Source organism: Enoplosus armatus, chromosome 8, assembly GCF_043641665.1.
Source record: "Enoplosus armatus isolate fEnoArm2 chromosome 8, fEnoArm2.hap1, whole genome shotgun sequence".
Taxonomy (NCBI): domain Eukaryota; kingdom Metazoa; phylum Chordata; class Actinopteri; order Centrarchiformes; family Enoplosidae; genus Enoplosus; species Enoplosus armatus.
In genome coordinates, this window is record NC_092187.1 from 12,415,579 (window position 1) to 12,427,112 (window position 11,534).

At 43.5% G+C, this 11,534-nt stretch overlaps 1 protein-coding gene across 1 annotated transcript; it reads right to left on the minus strand.

Annotated features, from left to right (window-relative positions):
- Window positions 1-2,907: 2,907 nt before the first annotated feature.
- Window positions 2,908-9,842, minus strand: LOC139289040 (vasopressin V2 receptor-like). Its single transcript, XM_070910539.1, has 5 exons — window positions 9,459-9,842; window positions 8,626-8,871; window positions 8,212-8,358; window positions 6,591-7,164; window positions 2,908-5,237 (listed from the first exon to the last, which is right to left on the minus strand). Exons 1-5 carry the CDS (start codon window positions 9,840-9,842, stop codon window positions 5,038-5,040), a joined length of 1,551 nt encoding a protein of 516 aa, XP_070766640.1. The 3' UTR covers window positions 2,908-5,037.
- Between the last annotated feature and the right edge of the window lie 1,692 nt (window positions 9,843-11,534).

Below are 11,534 nucleotides of genomic sequence, written 5' to 3' on the forward strand. Positions count from 1 at the left end.
CTCATATCTCATATGTCTGCTTTTCTGTAGCTTTGTCAGCACTAACACACACCCACACTCTCATGGTGCAAGCACATCTCAGTTTTCTGTCACCGCGGCAAGGAGACAATAGAGACGTCACAATGTTGTTAATTCAGAGAAGACATGAGCTGGAGTGAGTCCGGACACTCCCTCGTGGAGTCACCTATTAGACTGTGGGAAGTGGGGGGCGGCTGGATGGAGGGATATAAATGGAATGAACAAACAAACAGGCGAAGATCGCCGCTGAGTCGGTGCTGACACAAGACTCTTCCTTCTCTTTGTTGTGTGATGGAGTTTAAAGTGCACAACTCCATCCCACACATCAGGGCAGATAATTGCAGATGTAGAGTGAAATATTTTGAGATTGTTATTGTTGTTTCAGAACGAATGCACTCACAGGAAGTCACAATTTATTCTTTCAATGGCGAAATGTTTATCCGTAGATTTCTTTTCTGTTTCAGATACTCATTTACAATGTCACGTAAACAAACACATCCCATTTGTTTTTATATGATTACACGTGGTTTTACCAATTAAAAGCACATTGTAGCTTTATTTTTAGAGGTATACATGTGCTTATTGTTTTAAGTTTTTATTATTATTACAAGACAGAACATTTTTACTGAGTAATAGGAGTTACTGTAGAGGAATCTGTGTGTGTGTGTGTGTGTGTGTGTGTGTGTTTGTGTGTGTGCTGTGAGGCAGAGAAAAGCAGCTTTGACAGAGGTGCGTTAAACACCAACTCCGGGGGCAGACACTGATTGGCTTAGGGAGATTCAGCAATGTGGAAAGTGGCGTCGCACAAACGATTCTCACATGAAGTCACACTTAACTGTCTCTGCCAGAAGTGTTGTTCTTCACACTTTTTGTAAAGCAGGGCAAGGTCAACAAACTGTGGGCTAACTCATACACAGAAAACAAAACTGTATCTCTTCACGCTGGCTTCCCCTTCCTTGCATTACAATAACAGTTATTGTTCCGGGTTATTTCATGCATGTCTATGTACAGTGAGGCATGTTAGATGTATAGCTGTTTTAACCACAACAGTTTGTGTGTTTGGAGTGAATAAACTCCCAGTCAGTTCCAAGCTTTTGTGCTTTCCTCTGTGTTTCTACCTCTTCCTGTCCTGTTTGGGCATCCTCTCATCTGCTTTGCCTGTTGATGCAGTTGCCAGTCAAGAAGCAGCCATACATGGGGAAATGCCCTTCTCTCTCTTTGTAAATGTATTGTCCTCCATCATATTAGACATCCCCTCCACATTTCACACTAAAAGGTCAACCACAGTAATCAAGCATTTTTTTCAATTTGCGAGCACTGCCGGGAGCCTTGAAAAACTGTAGGTTAAACAGGAGCCGACACATCACAACAAACCGCTTCTCTGCGCATAAATCCTGTGAAAGCCGGTTGATTGAGCTCCCATAAAATGGATTTAATCAGACACTGTCCACGTGCCTGTTACAATGAAGGGAAAAAAAATTCAGGGTCTTGTTGAGGTGTGAACACAACCACGCTTTAAGTAATGAAAACAGGGTGATAAAAGCTAACCTTGATTCTCTTGGCTCTCCGGGGAATAACCCATTTGAAATCAGTAAATACTTCATCAAATATGAGGCAAGCGTTTTAGTTGAATCATAATTGCCACCAATAAAAATAAAAGTGTAGCTATATTTGGCAAAAATCACCTTGAAAACAGCTGTTGTAAATAAAGGCAATGGGTGCAGATACCTTTTATGTGAGAAAAATTTCTTGTGTGACACAAACTCCCAAAATAACCTCCCAACTGCTTTGACAGACGGAAAGCATAAAAAAAAAAAGAAATCACCGCGTTAAAGAGAGAGAAATAGAGAAAAGTGAAACAAGGAAAAGAATTTTGTGTTTTGAAAAGATTTGATGAATTGTCTGTCTCGTTTTTCTCGCGCTTCCCCTGTTTATAAAGTACGATGCTCCAGTGCTCTCCAGTGCTAACACAGACGCTGGAACTGGTTGTGTAAGTTGGTTGGGGCAAGATGCCTCCCGGTGTCTTGGAATGAGCTTAGTAGCAGCCTCGGCAGTCATCAGGTCTGCGGAGGGGTCTTGAGTTAAGCAATGCAGACACATTGCTCAGTGTAGTAAAGCTCCTGGCTCCAGGTCTGATTTATGCCGACTTTGGTCAAGGCTGGGGGGGCTCTGTCATTCTTCAGAGCCACGAGATGCACTCCTTGGCTGACCCTAAATTGATTTGAAGTGGGAAGTTCACCTCTTTCCCTGTCCTTGTGACAGCCACACAGAAGGCTCATTTATTTCCCTTAAACCCCATCGCAGCCACAGGCCCGGCAGGAAGCTCTGCCCCACTGTAATGAAGAAGTGACCTTGAGTTTAGACATCAACCTCGCTTCTGCTTGGAAAACCGGGACCATCAGGACATTCAGCATAAACACACTCACACTGACACACACATCGCAGGATTACAAAAAGAAGCAGTGACCTACCCTATAGACCATCTATCATGTGCTCTGACAAGGGGGGATGATCGCGGTTGGTGTGATGATAGATACTGTGAGGTCCTCTATCCTCAGGAAACAAGAGTCACAGGAAAATTCTCTGCAATGATGGGTGTAATTGTAGTGGGTGTTTGTACCAGCGCATTTTCCATTTATTAGAGACCATTCATTATTTAGCTGTTGTAATGCTCACTAATGGCGGTACAGAAAGTATAATGCACAACAAAAGTGACCTCTCCCATCAATATGAAAGGCTGGATGGATCTGAAGTCTGGCCCTTTCAGAGAAGAAGAATCATCCTCTGACCAATTAACTTCCCGACAGGAAGAGGAAAATACATGAACACCCCAGAGGGTTTGGGAGAAGTTCATCTATTTCCTGATATAACAAAGTGAGACACGGGACGTTGTTGCTGTAGCCTTTCATTTGGCTGAGAATCAAAGTGGAGGCTTGTGTCTGGGGAACAAATTCACAGTGGCGTGCTGAAAGCCCAAACACCCTGGCCGCACAGAGGAAAAGGTGAGGCTTCTCCTTTCGACCCAGACGAAATCTCCAGAGACACCTTGAAAGCATCCCAGTATTGTCCTGCAGACTCGCATAACACTGCTCTCTCATGAAAAAAGGATGTGCTGAAGCGGCTGAAGTGTTTAAAAAAAAAACCACACCATTATTTTTAGGAACGTCTAGTCTGAAATGAAAAGTTTGACCACTTACAGTAAATTCTAATCTTATTGTATACACACAGAAAGATATCACATCTACTGTACACACAGTAGCTTATATAATCATATTTTTATAAAAAAATAAAAAAAAACGTCATAACATTACTGTTTTATGTCATGCAGTTGAGGGCATAATACATTACTCTTAACGCAGAAAAATGTGATATAAAAACTGTACATGAACATAAGACAGTAACAGGAAATGAAACATATATATATATATATATATATATTTTAGATTCATACAACAATAAATAAAAAGATAAAAAAACACATGGCTCATGGTGTGACATAACATATGCAATGAGTCCTGCCCTGGTGGTAGCGCTGTCTAAGAATAACATGGCTGACATCATTCAAAGATTAATCCAGTGAGGGAGGCCCCTCTACGAATGTCAACTGACATTACAGGCACTTGGTTTGACTGGGAGTATTTTCACTGTTGATGTGAGGTTTTGCAGTCTAAGTGACGTGTAGTAGTTTCTCTTTACACTTAATATGTTGAAGCGCTGTAATATCTCTACCATTAAGACCTGAATTTATTCTACTGTTCTTTGGTTTGACATCTCCTTGTTTTCTACCACACACGTCAGAGCTTTACAATTTACGGTTTACATTCAACATTTATCTTACACAAAATGTGATGATATCTAATGTGCCTTACATTTTCAATAAATATACTTTACATTGTTCATACCTGTACATGGAATGTTGTTGAATGTGTCTTGTTTGTTTCCTTCCTGATTCTTCCGCATAATGTTCATGAGTCATACTTTCAGGAGACCACGACAGGAAGGTGATTCTGTGTACCTCATATGCTGTGTTTGCACGAAATACAATAACATAATTGTGTCCCGGTTGGTTGCGGAAACCTGGATTGTTCATTTGTATTCTAACCCTCCTTCTGTCTACGTTAACCCACGGTATTCCAGTTCCTCATGGGGCAGTGTCTTGACTCTACTGCACCGTCCTCATGAGTGAATCTCCATCCATCTTGCTAACAAATCGCTATTGTTCGTTGGAACCAGATTCCTCCTAAGCGAATATGAATTCAGCCTCAAGCATCCGTCTCTAATCCACTTTCTTTGTTTTAACAAAGTTTGTTCACATTATTAGATTTCAACTACAGCCTTCTCAGGACCGCTCCTGCAGCTGTAACATCCATGTCATCCCCCGTCTGTTCTCAGTCCAACAGCAGTCTCGCTCTCTCTTGCTGTCTGTATGTATGTGTCTCTCTCTCTCTATTTCCCTCGGCCTGCTGCTTTGTTTTCGCTACACCCATAGCTTTGTCTGCTGCTTTGTACATTAGGCGTACCGTAAGGCCATTAATGCAGTGATCCACCCCTTGCATTCCTGCGGCTCTGCTCTGTCTGGGCAGGGCAAGACTTTTGCTCATTTCTCATATTCAATCAATGCCCAGGGTCCTTCTCCACCACAGCTGAGGTGAAAATCTCTTTACTTTCAAGGCCATTTTGCATTGCAGATGCTGTCACTGACTGCCACTGTACAGTATATTCCAAAGTGCCCTCATAAAAAGGTGTTGACATTTTCAATGACACCCTTCCTCACTGCTGATGGAGAGGACAGGTGATTACAGATAGAGGTCCTGTTGAGAGTACAGCTGTCCTTTGTTGTTGGAAACATCTGGTAGAGGTCACCGCTCTCTGTTCTCGTGCTGCGACGCTGGAGGTGGTGGTGGTGGCGGCGGCGGCGGCGGAGTTCTGTGCAACAGCACGTCCTTGCAACGGGCCCGTGTGCACCCATGCATGACTTTTCAAACATGTCTCTGTGTGTTTGTGTCTCATCGGCCTCTGTCAGTACAGGCTGTCCTTGGTGGTGGATGTGTGTGTGGTGGTGGAGTCGTCGGGTAGGGAGCCCCGGCGACCAGGTCGTGACCGACAGTGCAGCAGGTTCTGCAGCTCTCTGGAGACGCTGCTGGAGAAAGCTGTGTAGATCCACGGGTTGGTGCACGAGTTCAGACTGGCCAGCAGCATCAGGATAGTGAAGGCCACTCCTGCAGAAGACACACACGCACACACGCACGCATACATACACATTATAAGACAAGTGAACACACACAAATGCAGGGACAACTATATACAGGAATAAAAATGTGAATTTTCAAGTGTACAGTCTGTGAGCTTGAATATTCTTCCAACCCGAGACAGATGATCATCACATTGTTCTCTTCTCTCTTATGAAATAAATAACAACTATTCAGTGTGAATATAAACAATTCAGCATTTTTGTTTTTCATTTTATTTCCTTCAGGAATAGCAACAGGGTTGTAAATATCCCAGAGGGACAAAATCCTACATACTTCCTTTTTCAGCTGTTTTCACTGCTAATAATAAGCCTTTTATGTAATAACTAAAACAAGCTTATTTTACTGCTGCGTATTGAAGACAATAGATAGGGACAAACTGATTTTAGAATACAATAATAATCAGCTGAGGGTGTGTGTGTGTGTGTGTGTGTGTTTGAGTATGGCAGTGATAGGAGCTGCCTGCCAGTAAGGACTCATTCATATGTATGCATAGTTGTATCTGCATGTGAGTATGTTTTGTATATACATATGTGCTAGTGTTTGTGTTTGTGTGTGTGTGTGTGTGTGTGTATGCATACAAGCTTACGTGCATTGCGTCTGCTTGTGATTTGTGTGATGTGTGCGAGCTGTTCAATGTTGACGAATCATCAACATCTGGCCGTGTTACAAAATCAGCAGGGGATATAAACAGGTTATTTACTGGCCTCTGATGTTTGTCTTTATCTTCAGACCAGAGAACACCCACTCGGTCCATACCGTCAGCCACAACTTAAGGCTACATTAGCCCTGCTTGCTCCATCACCGGCTGCCATTAAAGACATCAACAGATGCTGTTTGGTTGACAAAATGTACAGAGGCCAGAGATGTCATCCAGGGGTTTCTGGTTGTGGGTCAAAACAAACATTGTTTTTAACCTTGTATTTCAGTAACTGTTGCCACATCTGAGCAGGAGCTAGGTGTCCTTGGAATAATGAGTGAGATCGTGTTAAGACTCACTAAAATGGACAACAGCATTGATCAGAGGTTGCTGTTATAAACCAGACCCGATCGTTTAGCTTTTGTTTTTGGCTTCCTATAGTGCAAAACAGATAGGGTTTGCACATTTAGGGCAATTAAATGGATAAAGTGGGCTGAGGAGGATCAATCCATCTGAGAAAAACAACTTAAGTGATTCACTGGTAATGCTTATAACCCAGATGTCTGTTTTTGTTGCTTTTTGAGGGTGAATTGCATACATGAGGTGAATGTTGCAATGTTGTACCAGAATACCAGGCTGGCATCATGGATAAGCAGAACCCATAAAGCATGTATGTGACTGACCTTGGTCCGGAGGGTTCGGGTCCCAGGCAGCCCAAAGCTGGACGATGAAGAAAGGCGACCAGCAGATAGTATAGACCAGCACGATGACCAGGGTCATTCTCACTGTCTTGGACATGGCTTTAGTGATGCTTGGAGGTGGAGTGGATGGAGGGTGAGGGGGGGCATAGTCGAGGGAGCAGCGGGGTGAGCCTGAGGCCAGCTCGTAGGACGTGTAGGACTCCTGGCAATCTGAGCTGTTCAGTGTTTGCTGTTGTGTGGGCGATGTTGTTGTTGTCCCATGTTCCCCACGGCAACTGTTATACTGAATAGCGGATGGTACATAGTCGTAACACTCACCCACTTGGCTGTTATGGGTGTTATTGTGAGGGTTGTTATTCACGCCCTTTAAGAGCTGTCCTCCTCTCCCGTCCCAGCCCCCTCCTCCGGACCCCCGTCTCCCCCTCTCCCTGGCCCGCTCATCCTCCTTCTTAAAGCGGTGGAAGCGGAAGAAGATCTCATTCTTCTTCAGCTCAGCCATCACCATTCTCTCTGACTTCAGGTAAATGTTATTATGAATCTCTCGGAAGATTCTTATCTGAAAAATAAGAATAATTTCAAGGATGAGCACAGTTTAGTTTGAGGGAGACAGTGCATTAAAACCATTCGAAGACCTGAGGATTAAGTTTTATGACTGGCACGTGCCAGATTCAGATGCTTGTCTCTGCTCTTTGCAGACAATCTTGTTTGCTTTTCTGCTTTGACAGTGACAGGAAATTTGAAGCTAAAGAGAAAGTGTGTGTTGGCCTCCACCATCAGCCATAAACCAGTGTCAGACATTATTATACTGCTTCATTCCTCCACTCTGTTACAATCAGAAAAAGCTACCATAAAATTTCATTGCAGCACAATGATTCTCTCCTGAGAAACAAAAACAATAATTTGAAATCAAGTAATAATAGGTGATTCATACTTGTAACTATCTTTACTTTATTTTTTATTGATTTTAAGATTTGTTACCGCTGACCATTGCTCTTCTGCCACCTTTTACAGCTTTATGAGGGCACGGATTCAGACACTGCACTCCAATCCAACACCATACAGGATATACCAGTAAAGTGCATGGTGCTTAATCAGCTGTGTCAGTTGAAACTTTCAGAATTACTTCCTTCTGTAGAAACTACATCATACTTCTGAAGTAGTGTCTAAAGAGGCCTCTCAATTTGAAATCCGATAATGAAAAAAGGTCAGGGATTCTATGTTTGGCTGAGATCTAGTACATTCCACTTCCTGGCAGGAGGTTCTCAGAGTGGGTAGATTTTCTGAACAGCCGCCTCAGCAGTGGTCCTCCAAGTGCTGCGTTAATTAGGGGAAATAGCTGGACCCTGGAAATATCTTTCCCTAAATAGAGCAGCAAGACTGATAGGAGGCAGCCCAGACTGCCTATCCACCATGGGATGCTACATAACACCAACCACAGTCCCCCAAGGGTTATTGAACAATGCGTGCCAAATGCACCCTAACAAAACAGAATTTAATTCATGCCACACGCTTTGGATAATGTTGCCAACAGCATTTAATCCTAGTTAATGATCTTCGTGGATGGTGCAGAGATTGAGAGTCAAGCCAGTACAACCAGTATTACCTGACAGACGGTAATGATGAGGGCGGGCAGGAGGAAGACAGCCACAGTCATCCAGGTGACGTAGGCCTTCAGCCCCCATGGCTCAGCAAAGTGACCCCAGCACTCGTATTCTCCAGGAGCCACTTCTGAGCGAGAGAAGATGAACACCTGACAGACCGAACAAAAGGAGGGTGGTCAGCACACCCACAGACGTGACTGCCAGTTTCCTCTTCTATTAGCTGAACTGCAGTGACCTCATCGGCTAAAAATAGACCAACCTCTTTCTTTCAAGTTCTACTGTAGAAATCAGGGTGTCAGCACCCGCTGAGCTCTCATTTCCTATTTCGCCATGTGTCTGTGTGTGTGTGTGTGTGTGTGTGTGTGTGTGTGTGTATGTGTGAGATTTTGTTTGCATGTGTGTTCGCCCCTCCCTACCTGCGGTATGCTGAGGACTAGCGCCAAGCCCCAGGCCACCATGACAGGGGTGTTCCAGCGGGACATTGCCCCCCCACGGTAGGCCTGCAACGGGCAGCAGATGGCATGGTGCCGGTCTACTGTCATGGCAACTATCATGTAGGAGGAAGCAAACATGCCCACAATCTGCAAGTACTTGATGGACCGGCAGAGAAAATCAGGCCCTTGAAACTTCTCTGTGATGTCCCATATTAGCTGGGGAAGAACCTGGACAGATTAAAAAAGAAACAGTTATTTATCTAAAAGTGGCTCCTTGCATTAGGGAGAATTTTTTCCTAGTTTGGCGCTTAGAAATGTAGAAGAGAAATACTGAAGGACAAGTCTGGTATTAGACTAGCTGAAACACATCACAGTTCAATACAGTAACACTGAATTCTGACAGTACTGACAGTATACCACCAATTACATTAATACCATAAGCCACAGTTGCAAAGTCAGCTACACATGTAAGTTCAATTAAGTTAAATTTTGCAACATGTTAAGACAGACCAACTTACTATGCACTAAAAGGCCAGATGCTGCTACCTGAATTTATGGTGCATGAGTCACAAGCAAATCAGAATAATGTGGCAAGAAATGCCTAAAATGTAATTGTAATCTAATAAATTATCTTTAAGGGCTTTAAGGGCTGAACCTTCATCTTTGTAATTTTTGAGACATAGATGAAGATTTTGACATTTTCCACATGATGAATGCTTCAACAAATTTGCAAGGCTATTGAATGTAATTGTTTGTCTGTTATTTTGCCCTCTCTCATACATTATGTTCCTGTCTCAAGTGACTTGTGAACTAACCTGAAAGAGGCCCACCACCAGGTCAGCCACACACAGGTTGACCATGAACACGTGCATCGGCGCATTGTGCTTCCTCCTCCTCAGCAGCACCCACAGCACAAAGCTATTCCCCAGGGTGGTAAGAGCCAGCACCACCCCTAGCACTGCAATCTCTGCCCGGGCCAGGCCCAGGTCCCTCATCCTGGGCTGGGGCAGGGTGTGAGGCGTGCTGGTGGAACCATTCTCAGGGAAGATCCCAAAGAAGGATCCCCCGCTGTGAGAACTATTTAGGGAGTTCAGTTCAGAGACAAACAAAGACGAGGAAGAGAAGTTGTTCCTTCCTGTGGTGACCAGAGAGGAGAGGGCTAACCCATCCCAGTCCGTTTCCACACTGATGCTTTCCATTCCTGAAAGACAAACAAAGTGTTAATGTGGGAGAGCCAATAAGATCTGTCGTTGTTTCTGGTTTGTTTAAACGATGGCCTACGCAAAATGGTCACCAGGAGTCAAACTGGTGCAGGGTCATGAGACTGTCTACGCTCAGATCTTAACCAAGAGCATATTTTTATCAACAATTTACTTGTTCTGTATTATCACAATATCAGTATCACGTCGGGCCTCTTTATTTAATTTCCTCCAATTGCCCTCAGCTGAGTGATTTTGTACTTGCCTTGTCGTATCGCTGAGAATCCAAAACACTTGGGCCTTTTATTTAAGATACATGTTGATTCTGAGAATAATCACAGGGACTCTTTGTTTTTGGTGCATCTGTTACATTTTCACGTCGTACACTATAAGTAGCTTCTTTTATACACTCTTGAAATTTGACTGAAAGTAATGAAAGCCAGAGGCCGTCCCAATCATGCAGCCATGTGAATATTGTTGTGTTTTCAGTTCTGTCTCCAATTTTTTAATAAGTCTTCAGTACGTCAGTTTGTCCATCTCTCAAAGCTTCCATTTCTGTTTGACGCAAGTCCGGCATGGTTTATTTTCGTTCTCATATTTTCTCAAAGTTGATTAGACAACTTTCTCCTCTATCCCACCACTCTTATTCCTTCACCTTCGCTCTCATAATCGCTCTCATCCCATGCTTACCCCCATACATTCCTGCCCCCCCCCCCCCCTGTTTTTGTTCCCTCCTCTCTAACTTTCTCTCATACACCCAGGCATTCTTTTCTCTTCCCCCAGTCACACTCTCTCCTGAGCTCAATACATTTTGTGTTTATTTGTCTTTGCTTATAAATAAATGGCTCAAAAGAACAGAAAGTTTAAGTAGGAATTGGGTTGAGAATTTAAGAAACAGTCATGGGATGCTGGGGGCAGCCTTGGTCAAATAAACGGCACGTAGAAGAAAGTCTGGGAGGAAAAAACGAAGGAAGATGGAAGAAGAGTGATGAAGGGCAGAAAGAGAAACAACAGCCCAGAAAAGGTAAAATATTAGAGTCGTGGAAAGGGAACGATAAGAAGGAAAGAGTAGGTGTCCAAATATAGCTGTGAAGGTGGTTATGTGCTGTTGATTGTCATAGTGTGTGTTGACTGACACCATACTGATGTATTATTTTGACAAATGTACAAGGAGTGGCTAGGTATACAAATGTTACACTGAATGGGTACTTGGAAATTTTCCACTTCTAAAAATAGGAAGGAAAACTACAGTGATAGTATTGTGCGATTGAGTGTGACTAACAAGACATTACAAGGTTATTCTCACCACTCCACTGAGACTTAATGGTCAATTTGCTAGCCGTAGCGTACTCACCGCTGGGTGCGTGAGATAACACAGCTGAACATATTGTCAAGCGTTACATGCTGGCTTTGCCAGAGGAATGCACTACAGATGAATGCATGACAAGCCAGGCCAGACCTCTCCGCCCAGCATGAAGGTAGGGTCGTAAATGAAAGGAAGAGAATCTGAGCGGAACCGTTTCTCTTAAGTCAGAAAATGTTTTGAGTGAATCCCTGCCGCCACACCAGGCGACCGCAACATTGCTATAAATGGCTAAGCCAAGTCTAACATCCTCTAAATCTGCATTGGTTTAGAGACTTTTTAGAATTCTGCTCAAATATTGGCCCTGTCCAAAGGTCCTTTGGATCAAA